The 13576-nt window shown below is 37.5% G+C and overlaps 1 protein-coding gene across 1 annotated transcript in view; it reads left to right on the top strand.

Moving 5' to 3' along the window:
* Positions 1–13576, top strand: part of si:ch211-230g15.5 (mucin-2) — a 59212-nt gene extending 45636 nt beyond the window's left edge. Inside the window, exons 13-16 of the mRNA XM_055151246.1 lie at positions 2602–2722; positions 2848–2937; positions 4145–4496; positions 9095–13576. Of these exons, the coding sequence (XP_055007221.1) occupies positions 2602–2722; positions 2848–2937; positions 4145–4496; positions 9095–9249 (718 nt within the window). The 3' untranslated portion in view covers positions 9250–13576. The remainder of the gene's footprint in view (positions 1–2601; positions 2723–2847; positions 2938–4144; positions 4497–9094) is intronic.

The raw sequence follows: 13576 nt of genomic DNA, 5'->3' as shown, positions 1-13576 counted from the left end.
CAAAACGTGCTCTGTGTAACTTCTACGGTGGAGGGTCTGCTACTTGTTTGTCTCCATGTAGATGTCATTTCTTTGCCTGGAATGTTCCACAGTAGGGTATTAAGCGTATCTCCCTTTCATTTGTTCAATTAAAAGTGTTTTATATCTCAAAAATACCTTAAAAACATGAATTCTTACCATGCGCAGACTTTCTTTTCTTTAGTTCTGATTAACCTGTCTCCAAGTTTATTTACATACTGTGGAATAATCAAGGCAAAAACAGTAATATCTCCATGGAAACAAGCAGGTAAAGTTGGATTTTTTGGGATATTCTTCGTGATTTAAAAGATACGAGGGTCATTGGCTCTTGATCCAAATTGACTGTGAGAGGTTTTTCGCTGCTGCTTCACACCTGATTCTGCATCTTCAGCGGCCGCACTCACCACTTCCTGTTTCACACCACACGAGTCACATGGTGCAGCAGCGAGACACACTCGGGCAAAGCCAAACTGCTGCTGTGAGGCTCATGATTCATTTGGAATAAACGTGACTGTCGTATTTTGGTCATTGTATATTTTTATCTTGACCAAATCTAGACGCGGCAGACTCTAAACTGCAAATGCCAAAGACAAAAACAGCAACGTTATTAAATACACATGTCAAAAAGAATAAAGTATTTCTTGTTTTCATCAATAATACACTTATTTTGTATTCTCTCTACACGATGATTTGAGACTAAACTATTGTAAGAGTCTGTTTACGTGTCTGAGCAAGAAGAAACCGGCTGCAGATGGTCCAAAAGTCTTCTGACCCGCACCAGTAGGCGAGCACATATCACCCCGATCTTAATATCCTTACAATGGCTCCCTGTTCTTTTTTATGTCCACTTTAAGATCCTGGGGCTGACCTTTCGTAGCCTGATTCATGAGACGGTTTCACTTCATGGAAACAGTCTGACCTCGCAGCATTAAAATTTGTTCGCTTGAAGGTAGATGGGTACTTTTTTGTTTAAAGACGGTGAAAAAATGCATAGCACACTCGGTTGGCCGATGTCCAAAAGCTTTTTTATTAACAAAATAACGTTTTGAAAAATATCGACAAGAAAAATATCTGATGAAGGCTTTTTTTTGCCGAAACGTTATTTTGTTAATAAAAAAGCTTTTGGACATCAGCCAACCGAGTGTGCTATGCATTTTTTCACCCTTGTCTGGCTGCTCCTTGCATTTGCACCTCTACAAGAATTTTCTTGTGCGTTTTCTGTTTCTTTTGATACTTTTTTTGTTTAACCAATCGCTGCTATTTGGTCGTGATGTATGTAATGCGTCGGAACGCTCAGTAGTGTCCAAGTAATCGCCGGCACAGCAGCAAACAAAGCAGAGAGTGAACATGTTTGTCAGTGATCATTATCATTTCTACGAGATGAACTTGCAAATTAAAGGTGCAGTTTGTATTTGACAAAGAAAATACAAAGGAGGATAGGGTATGCAGTCTGTTATCACAACTCGGGCTGGTTCAGGTCTTCGCTGATTGGCCGGTGCGCGATCTACAACTTCCAGGTTTCTTCCAAACTGTCTAGTGTATTCCAATTCCTGACCTAGTCACTGGAGAGAAACGAAATTGCGCAGTACGTGGCATCAGCCTGGCTAGACCTTTAGGGCCCTATATGGTTCCTGGTTACATCACAGACCTGATAAAGCCAGACACCTCCGCCCGTAGCCCGAGGTCCACCAGTCAAAACCTGCCAATGGTCCCTCAGACAAGTTTTAAAACATGAGGCGACAGATTATTTCAAGCTGTCTCCCATAAACTCTGGAATGAACTGCCTCCTTTCCTACGCTCTCTAGATAGTGTAGATGTATTTATAAAGCAACTAAAATGTTTCTTTTTGAACAAGCTGCTAGGACTGAATGTTCCTGAATGTATCTTATGTTGTTTTGTTTCTTGTTTTGTATGTGAAGCACTTTTTGACCTATGTTTTTGAAAATCACTATATAAACTTATTTATTTACTTACAAGCCTTTAGAAACCATATTTAAACTTTTATATGGTTTAAAATCCATTTATTTGACTAATATTTGGACTTAGTGTATTGACTATTGGCCTTAAATCTCCAGCACAGATGATATTTTGTTTTGGCCAATCTGCAGACTAAAAAATACACACAGTACTTTATATTAACACTTCAATACAGTGTACAAAATGCGACTACACAGCTCTCTGAAAGGTTTGTGTTAAAAAAAAGGGGCTGTAGGTGAGTTTGTAGTAAATAAAAATGACATAATTTGAGGAAAATAATCCAAATCGGCCCTACACATGCACATACACAAACCCATATCGGTCGATCTCAAATAGAAATAACAGTTCGAGTCAACAAAAAGTCAATAACAGTCAATAAAACGTACGGCAGAAGAGTGGACTGCTAAAATAACGGTGCTGTCCCAGTATGTGTCTATTCTAATTGGGGGATTGACCACTTCCTTGTCTCTATGGAAATGTCATTGTTCTGCCTGGAAGATATTATAGAGATATGGCATGTCCTAGCACCCAAACCTTTTTTTTGGTCTTTTCCTGACTAATACTGAGTTTATTAAAGTTTCTTGTATCTTAATGTTTGTGTTTCAGGTTTAATGTTCGTCTGACGAAGCGTCTGCGTGCTCTGAGCGCAGGGAGCCGCCCCGATCGACCTCGTCCTGTTCTGAACCGAGCTGAGTCTGTGCCGGGCAAACCTCTGCTGCTCAGACTGGTGAAATACTCTTTATTTAAGTACTAATAATGTGCTCTATAAGTACTAATATATAAGTACTAATAATGATTACTATGTGGGTAAAACAAATGTATTTATTTGTCTTTTTAATCTCCTGTTTTTAGCCTAAAGATCTGTGGAGCGCTGGTCGCAAAGAGAAAGAAGTGAAAGAGAAACCTCCTCCGGCCGCAGCAGAAGAAGAGGAGGACATGGAGGTACTGATGCAGAAAGATAAAAATGCTCAAATTTCTCTTGAACCAAAGGATCACGTGTAATTTAGTGTCCAGTTCATTTTATCTTTACCTCAGAGCAGTACACGAGATGACCACTGGGGGCAGTAGTGAACACAGCTCTATAAACTCTCTCTCTAAACCTCAATTTCTTGGCTCTTTTTCAACAGATGTGATCTAAAACGTCATACATTTTGGTAAATTCTCTAACTGACTGTGTGTGCTCCCTCTGGTGGTTATTTAAGAGAATGCAACCTCGACATGTGAAACATTTGGAAGTATAAATACAGTGACATATGTTAAGTTCTGTGCAGGCTAAAGCATAGGGAGACAAAAACTCTAAAAGGCATAAGGTAGAACTTAAATGTGTCATTATTTTGGGGTCCGAAGCTTATTCTGACATCCTGTCATTACAACATGTCTCTATTTAGACATGCTGGTGTTACGACATGACTCTAGACACTTTTTAGTATCGCTATTCTGATTTGTCTTTTTTTTTTTTTTGAGAGTTACTTTAGTCCCAGGCGCGTCTTGATTAGTTATTTATTTAGGCTATATGGTGTTCTCCGCAGATAGCCTACATCAGGGGTGTCAAACTCAAATTCACAGAGGGCACTAAGTCGTGTGTCAAACTAAATATTTATTGAAAAATTTCAATCCGCATGTTTTCTCTTCTTTTGAGATATGTAATGCTAAACCTTTTCTTATTAAAATAAATGTTTAATAATAGTTTTGCTTAAACATTGAATCCAGAACAAGCATGATATAAAATAATAACAATATTTTAAATAAATAATATCTCTATAGCCTATTTTAGCCAGTGGGCCAGCTCTAATGCATATTTGATATGATTTCGCGGGCCAAATATAATTATGTCGAGGGCCAAATTTGGCCCCCGGGCCTGAGTTTAACATGTCTGGTCTAAGAGTTCTTAGCTAGTGATCAGTTATTTTAGAATGACAGAGTTCTTGCTGTCTATAAAAGTGAGAGAGACAAAAAAAAAGTTCAGCTCTTTGATGAATATTATGAAAAGGGATTTACATTTCACAATGCTTAAAAAATAATGTTTATGCCGCTGCTGTGACAATTAGACGTCAATGTCTAAAGCAGCATATCGGAATAGCGACGTGTAACACATTATTCTATATTATCTGTTGTGAAAATGGTCTAACCATGACCACACTTCGTGCAGGTGGAGGCTGGAGCCGAGGAAGATGATGGAGACGACGCACCTGAAGAAGAAGAAGAAGAAGAGGAAGAGGAGGACGAAGAAGACGAGGAGGAAGAGGAGGAGCCTGCTGCCATGACAACATCCCCCCACAGCAACAACAGCATCACCCACAACAGCAACAACAACCACATCTCCCATAACAACACCGTCGCCCATAACAACAGTGTCTCCCACGGCAACACGCAGACAGACGGCGTAGTGCAGCAGCGCGTCCAGAGGAGGGCGTCAGCTCCGGCCGTCACCTCCACGTTCAGACCGGCGCCGTCCCAGTGGAGCGTGGAGGAAGTGACGGCGTTTATCAACACTTTGCCAGGTGAGACGGAAATCATATTCAACTTATTACAGAAGTTTCCTTCTTGAGTGTGGTTATGATTGAGGTTTTTGACTATCCCGGTTTCGTTGTGCATGTACACGCAGTATCCCGGTTTCAGTATCTTGAATAAGGCAGTATCCCGGTTATGAGAAACCGGGATACTGTAGCTGGTATACACAGTATCCCGGTTACTGCAACATAAAGTTGAGTGCACATGCGTCCGAAAGACAAACATGTTCCAGTCTTTTCATCACAACGGTAGCCAACATAAATAAATTGACCAACATAAAGTGACCATACCCTGAGCTGCACTAAACCTGCACATGCACAGTCTGCACACGTATGATCTCTGAAAAGTTAAATATGAACCATCTCCAACACTATATATGCACAGAACAGACTCACCATCAGCAGAACACCCCTCTATCACAGAAAAAACACACATATTCCACTGAGTCGTGTCCTTTAATCTGACAGAAGCTGAACTGCATTAGTACACAAGGAAAGAGCTGTTTTTTTTCAGCGCTTATAGTTTACACAAATGAGTCGTGTGGTTTTAAGTTTTGTTTCTGTAAAACGTAAACAAATGTGCGCAAAGCTGAATTATATTATCAAACGGGCTGACGTGGCTCTATAGTGGTTATGGTTTATATGTTGTAAAGCTGAGTTTATTTATGCAGAAGATTTTAATGAAGAATCTGCTGCAGTGTAGAACATGTACAATAGTGCTTGGAAAGGATCACAGCTCCTTACCGCTGATTAGGAACCTCCCGAGCTTCCTATGATAAAGGAGCTCATGGTTGTTTTTTTCCTTGTTTATTTGAACATATAATTTTTGCACTTGCACATTTGTAAGATTATGTCAAGAAACCGGGATACTACATTTGATCATGTACACAGGAATATGAGTATCCCAGTTTCTCAGCACCCATGTAAACAGCATATCCCGAATACTGCCGTAACCGGGTCGTCAACGTCAACTAACTGTAGGCTCTGCTCTGTCTGAGGCTTTATTAGACTTTAATCTGAGCTTTATTTTAACACAATCTGACCATAAAGATCTGACTTAGGTGGAACTACAACACATAAGCTGATTTGTCCTGTTAAACCAGTCTATTACACGTAAAATTACAGTCTAGCAAAAGCCAATAATTTTCCTGTTACTCATACTCACTATTTCTCCTAAACGGGACCATGAACGCACTTATTGATCACAGGCTCCTGGAAATGTCGTGTTGTTCAAATCCATTTAGTTCTAGTGTTTTTTTTTTGTTTTCAGACTTTTAAAACTTTTTTTTTACCGTGTTTGCCAATGTATGTATTGTGTCAAAATTGATACCTCCTACATGTATTTTGACAAAACTCTGGAGCTGCATCCTGTCTCCTTGATTTTTGAGGCCGTGATTGACAGATGTATTAATAGTCCCTATAATTACTATGGATTTATGTTTCAATATATGAAATCTGGAACAATATACGTATTTTGGGGCTAAGTATTTATCGTGCATACATTTTCTTTGCAATCGTGATGAGATTTTTGCCATTTCTTTATAATTAGATAAGATTTAAGTCGTAGAGGGTAGAAGAATTAACTTTTATGGCTCATTATTGGTTTATTCTGTTAATTATTTGTTGTAGCTCAGGCTTAATGATGCTGTATTTTTAAAAACTACTTTACTGGAATTATCTTGCTTTGTGTCAGTGACATAAAGTAGTTTAGTATTATTGTTTATCATGATGTGTCTCTGTAACGATATACTTGAAAATTTGTTATCATGTCAGGTCTATGGATTAACCAATCAGAGACATGGGGTCCAAAAAAAAAAAAATTTAAATAGCTGCTTACAAGTAAAAAAGAAAAAAAAAACATAAAGGACTGAGAAACCGCAGATATTTTCAGAATCAACAATCGAAGCTCCAAACTATTATTTATCTCAGGTACAAGAAGTTATTTATTTTGTTCTGAATGATTTGAACAGCAAATACGTTCTATATGGACTACAAAGTAATTTACAATCTCACAAAGAATCGGAGCAGTGTTCACTTTTTGTTGTACATGAACATTAAATATTTTAAGCTAAATCAATCTACTTACATCTGACAATTTTTTTCTTCCGCTTTATCCAGGGCCTTATATTTTAATGTCAGAATTCAACTCTACATTGAAATGAATAGGATTTGCACTTAAGCAGAAGTGTCACCATAAAGAAAATGTGTTTTAGTTGCATTTAGAGGAAAAAGTTGGCAGTCAAAAGAAGATATACTGTAGTTATAGAACAATATAGAACATGTTATACCACTAATGGCCACAAGATCCTGCTCCAACACCCCGTTGTCTGTTTGTAGTAGAGGTGGAGGATATTATACTAGAAAATGGGTACAAAAGTTGATTTGGAGAAATTTAGACATTGGAACTGGCAACCCAAATGACAGACTCATGATGCTCATTCTGCTTTCTTATTGGATAATCGTCTTGTAACCTAAAACACCAAATGAAAACATCATTAACTTGGCCATCATGTGCAATGTTTTTGTAATTAAGAATAAATCTGCATTACAGTTGTTATCAGTAAAAAGTACATTTGATTTTAACATGTTTGCCTCATATTTGTAAAATGTGAAATAAAAATGCCAAGAAGACCATTAGTATGTGTGCACAATCTCGAGACGGTTTTATTTTACAAGATATAGCGGGTCGAGATCTCATCCCAAATCTACGCATAAATAATTTAATACATTCTCCACTCTTTTAAACACTTAAAAGTAAAATAAATCTTAATAAGACCTTTGCAACTTCTTCTGCATCTGTCAGTTTGATTTAAATGTTGTTGAAAAGTCTTAATGAGGAGCAGATACTTCACAATTAAACCTTTCACAAATGCCTCAGAGGTTTAGCCCAGGGGCGAGGCGTGGTCCTATAGAGTAAAAGAGATCATCTAAAACATCTGGATTTAAAAACGATGTACAATACAAGACCCATCCCCGAATCTGCATTTGTGTTACTAAAATAGGAACTACAATGGAAATAAAATCACATGAATAACATTTAATTAAGGTAAGGATAAGGTTTGGAAGCTGGAACTACATCAGGGGTTAGTGTTAGGGGTTTTGTTAGCTCGTACTGGTCACAGGCTCCTGAAAATGTGCTGTTTAAATCAATTTTGTATTTGTTTTTGGGTTTTCTTGTATTAAAAGTTTGATGGTGATCCCGCCATAGAAATAAATCCAATCCACTTTATTTATATAGCACATTTTATAAACATGACAGCTTCCAAAGTGCTGCACAGACAAGTTAATTCAATAAAAGACAGTAAACAATGAACTAATAAAAAGTATTAAAATGCATAAAGCTAAAAATTATGAAGCAATGAATAAAATAAAATAAAAGACACAGAGGACCACACAGTTCACGCCGTGTTAAAAGCCAGAGAGTAAAAGTGGGTCTTAAGATGAAACTTAAAACTCTCCATTGTGGGGGGATGTTTGGATGTGGGGATGGCAGAGTCTTACAGAGCTTAGGGCCGGCCCCAGAGAAGGCCCTGTCCCCCCTGGTTTTAAGTCTTGTCTTAGGCAGTACAAGTTGGAGTTTGGACTTCAGAGCGAGCGTGGGGGGGTAAAAATGTAGTACACACCCAGGCCCCATCCACACTAATACGTAGTCGAGTCGTTTTCGTTGTGGATGCAGTGTTTGTGCAAAAATAATCCAATGGAAAATGGCTCCAGAGACGGAACGATCTGGTGCCGCCAGCTCCCACGAATTCATCTGAGACGGATCTGATCTGGCACTGTGTGGACTCCTGAAAACGCTGATACACTGATGTAGGTCTATGCACCGCGAAATAATTCACCGCCAAAACGCTAAGAGGATAGAATATATGTCCATTCATATATATGGTTTATGTGTACAACCTGCAGATGTATCAACCACCTCCAACGTGATAGAAGCACAGAACAGACTCACCATCAGCAGAACACCCCTCTATCACAGAAAGAACACTCATATTCCACTGAGTCGGTTCCTTTAGTCCGACAGAAGCTCAACCGCATCAGCGCACAATAGCGAGCAGTTTTTTGAGCACTCAGTTTATGCAAATTACTCATGTGGTTTTAAGTTTCGTTTTTGTAAAAGGTAAACAAACATGCTCAAAGCTGTGTGGATAGGAAAGACTTGCGGATACAGAAACGACATGTCTGGATGCAAATCGTTTCCGATATGGTGATTTGTTTCAGTGTAAACATAGCCCCAGAGTGATGTCACCGCAAACTCAGTTGTCGACTCCGATGGCCGCAATTTTTCGTAATTCTGAAACCCATGGACAAATAAACAAATACATCTAAACGACCTCTTTTACGTAGCTGAAATATATTTTTATTACTATATTTCCATATTTTACTTACTTACTACTTACTATTTGTACATACACATTTATATAATTACGCCTTATTTGACATCAGTCTTTTGGTATTTCTGCTACTTACTTAGACTTTATTATGCCATTTCTCCACTGTGTCCAAGTAATTTCTCTTGTGGATCAATAAAGTTTGTCTAAGTCTACCCTATGTGATAAAAGTTTTAATCTTAATTCTTGTTGTTTCAGGCTGTGGAGATGTCGCAGAGGCCTTCAGAGTTCAGGAGATCGACGGCCAGGCGCTCCTCCTCCTCACCGAAGACCACCTCATGACGAGTATGAACATAAAACTAGGACCAGCCCTCAAGATCTGTGCACACATCAACTCGCTCAAGAACCAGTGATGGACCAAGACACCTTTAAGACAAAAATATGGGAAAAGTTTGACTAAAAGACTGAAGCAATATTACTGTACATGTGAGAGAGGAGGCGAGGTTTTTATATAGAGAGACATGGAGAGGTAAACGAAAGACGAGATGGGGAATTGCAATAAAACGAGCGTAAAATAAGCTGAGACCAAGATTTTGACGATTATTGGGTTTTGAATAGGTTGCGTTCACGTTCGGTAATTTCAAATGGAGGTTTTCTGGTGGAGTTTCTGTCAAATACTTTTCTCCATGGAGATTGTTATTGTTTTCGCTTTGTCTGGAATGTTTCACAGTACGGTATTAAGCTTTTTTATCGTCATGGAGACCTAACCAGACCAAGTTACAGGTCAGATCTGTGGAGAAGCGACCCCGTTGAGAATCAGAATCCGTTTTCCCAGGCATTTTTGAGCTATGAAACAACCTGTAACTGTAAAGTAGAGCTGTTTTAAAGTCATACCGTGGAACATTCCAGGCACAGAAATGACATCTCCATGGAAACAAGCAGCTGCCGGACCCCCAACCAAAAAGTTACACAGTGCTTCTTTAAACTTGCAGCAAAACTAGTTCATTTTAAACATTTTGCAGTGGTCCAAATGTACTTCTAACTTACCTTTTATAAGCACTTTTCTCAACTTTCAAAGGTCAGATCACAGAAAACGGTACAGCTAACCACAACTAGCATGCTAACAGTGCACTTCCTGATTCTCAGACGATAAAAAGCTTTATAATTACGTGCAAATAGTACAATAAAGTCTCATTTTGATCTCCAGAGCTGCTTATACATTATATCTAAAAAATCAGGTATACCACTTTAATTCAATGGGTGATTCACTATTTTTGAAAGAAATATCCAAACTTATGACGCACAAATGTTGAACCTGATTGTTGTCGCAGCAATTTACACTTCAAAAACGAAATATTCAATCTTTCTGAAAAGTCAAAAGTCCTCAAAATGGTGCCTATAAAAAGAAAACAATCCCGTGAATATTGCTTCTTGAATTTTTTGGACGTCACGTGAACGCAACCTATGATATGTCAAAAGTCATGGGAAGGTTTTTATATATTTTTTCATTTATAATTCCAATTTTGTTATTAAAACCGTTACAGTAAACATTTAGGGTGATTTGAAATTTGTTGGAATTTTTATCCACCCGTTAATCCAACTCTTTCCACATATCCGGAGCTGAGTAGTTCCAACTAAGGGAAAATGTTTAAATATTTGTAAATTATATACATATATAAATCATGTTTGACAATTTTTACAAAAAAGCAAGCTGTTGTTGGGACTGGTGTCAAAACCAGTATAAAGAAATGTATTTATTTAATTATTATTATGGGATTTGATCTCGCTATAATCCAACATACAGGCTTGAAATGATAATATATGAACCTCCAAGAATCATTGTGTAAATAATATTGGATTTAATAACTGGATTTTAACCAACCCTGAGCTAAACCATAGAGACTACCAGTAAAATATAATAAAAAGTAAAAACAAAACAACTAAGACTAAGTAGAAATTGGCATAACAATAGACTCTGTGCACAATAGCGCCTAGCAACTACTGTTAGCGTCACTACTACCTGTCCAATTGTTTATCTATTTTTTTTTTTTTTTTTTTTTTGCTGAGTTGTGCTAAAATGTATAACTATTTAAAGATAAGGCAATGAAAACATGTTACACAAATAAAATTAATACTTCTGACACTGGCACTTCTGTATTTAGAAAGAGATATGTTTGTCTCTCAATGCTAACGCTGCTAATGCTAATGCTAATTTCGTAGCATTGTAAATATTAAAACAACCCCACAGATAATTGTAAAGTATTTTACATATAAAAACAATAGGGTAGTCTTTAATTTAATGATTTTGAATGTTAATAGGTTGTTTATTTTATGTTTTACGACTTTAATAAAAGTGACTCTTAGCTGAACTAGCTGCACAGAGCCTATTGTAATTATGCCTCATTCTGTTGATGTCGGTAGTCGATAAATCCGAGTCAGTTCTTCTGACATCCGTTATAAATGCGTTCCATTGCAACAGTTGGGGAAAATATGGATACCAGAGAAAGTTTAATGTAACGTCGCTAGCTCCTGATAATAAATAAAGTCTGTTAGTTAACGTTAGCTGTCGGCGGCTCAATTATGGCAGTTTGACTTCTGTCTATTGTCAAATGATGTGAAAGAAAGTCTAAATGTCACTATAAAGTTTTTAGAAGACACTTTCTCTGCACAGAAATGACAAAAAGACAGTTTTCCCCGTTAACTCTGAGCGCTGAGATGTAAATCCAACCAAACTAGCGAAAACCTGATTTGATTGGCCGTTCGATTGCACTTTCTCGAGGTGGAGGTCAGTTTTCCCTGAAAAAGAACAGTCTAAACCTAGATCAATCCTAGAACCATTCAGGGATTTGTAGGGAAGGCTTGAGTGTGAATAAAGTCAGAAAATTGTCGGCGGCTCAATTATGGCAGTTTGACTTGATGTGAAAGAAAGTCTAAATGTCACTGCAAAGTTTTTAGACACTTTCTCTACACAGAAATGACCAAAAGACAGTTTTCCCCGTTAACTCTGAGCGCTAAGAATTTTGCAGTGGCGTAAATCCAACCCAACTATCCAAGATTGTGTTTTGGAATCTCGAGTTGTTTGGCCGTTCCATTGCACTTTCTCGAGGTGGAGGTTGGTTTTCCCCAAGCCCGACCACAACAGGATGAATTAAACCAGGACTCGAACAAAGTCTAAACCTAAATCAACCCCAGAACTATTCACACATGCAGCCTGACCCGGGAATTTACCAGGAAAATGCAGGGAAGGCTTACATGTGAATAATTTCAGAAGATTGACAGGGCTATTGCTTGGTTTAATTGATTACAGTCATGGCTTCCTGGTTATAAGCCTATTTTCCTGGTTACAAGTCTGGTTTTCTGTACAATCTTGGCTTTTACGCGACATGTTTACGTTCCGTTCTCATTTAGACAAGCTCAAATTCACTTAATACAGCAGTTTTTTTCAACTTACTTGACAATAATTACAGATTTTTACATTTTATTTATTCATAAACCAAATCATGTCACACCATCACAGAAAATTCAAACTTTACCCAATCCGAAAATACCTTTAGACTCAAAATAATATCTGATTCAAACGTTTTACTGCACATTTTAACTTGCGTATCACTACTGGTCTCTCCCATGACTTTTAACATTTCTGTTTTATTGAATGCCTATTGAAATCCTATTGAAATGTATCGGAGGCCTTTGAGACGCACAAGAGCAGAGTCCTTGGTAAATTTCACAGTTTTAACCCGTAGCAGACGACTGTGGACTGCAAAAAAGAATACCTGCATTAAAGGTGCATTGTGTAACTTTCCCGGTGCTGGGTTTTCTATGTGCTTTGCCTGGAATGTTCCGCAGTGTGACATTAAACCTATTTATCTTGCATTTATTTCATCACGGGTGTTTTTATAACTCAAAAATACCTTAAAAAACACGCATTGTTACATTTTAGCGCTTGCCACTCCACAGATCTGACCTGTAACTTGGCCTGGTCGCGTCAGTTTAATGTCACACTGTGGAACATTCCGAGCAAAACAATAACATCTCCATGGAGACAAGCTGTTGCGAGCCCTGTACCAAAAAAAAAAAAAAAGTTACATAATGCAGCGTTAATTACAGCGAATTGACTTAAGTGTATTAATCTTAAATTGGTTTGTAGTTTATTATGCAAAGATTATGTGAGTTTTTACAATTTATTTCTGACTAGAATTTAATATTTTTTTCTTTTATGAAGTAAAATATCTACCAGTGACTTTTGTATTATTTCAAGTGTCATTTTCATAACCTACTGGCAGACGATTTTAACTGAAGAAAGAAAAAATATATTATAAACACGTCAAAAATATCTGAAAACAAAACAGAAAAAAAGTTGAATTCAAATGACTTAATATTCTGGATTCAATTTTAAACAATTTTCGATATTTCCTTTTTTGCAGTTTGTGGATACTTTCTGTGCACATCGACGCTCACTGTTGGAAAGTGTAAATCTGAAGCTATTTCCTGAAGGATTTTGAACATTTAATATATAAATTTGTCTATTTAGTTTTGTTTTTTTAGGACGTGGCGACGAGGCGTTCTGGCGTAGCTAACATAACCGCTGTGTGTCCCTGACTAAACTAAATGTAGACTTTGTACGTGGTTCATGAATGTTTTCTATCACTATAATCACACCAGGGTCGAGACTGCTGTCTTTAATCGTCACATTTTTATGGTATCCTGCTTGAAATTATTTAATAAATGAAGGAATAATAA

This window comes from Boleophthalmus pectinirostris, unplaced genomic scaffold (genome assembly GCF_026225935.1).
Source record: "Boleophthalmus pectinirostris isolate CB_2022bp ecotype Guang Dong unplaced genomic scaffold, ASM2622593v1 HiC_scaffold_15, whole genome shotgun sequence".
Lineage (NCBI taxonomy): Eukaryota > Metazoa > Chordata > Actinopteri > Gobiiformes > Gobiidae > Boleophthalmus > Boleophthalmus pectinirostris.
Note: the sequence above shows the minus strand (reverse complement) of the source record. Positions and strands in the feature narration are given on the sequence as shown.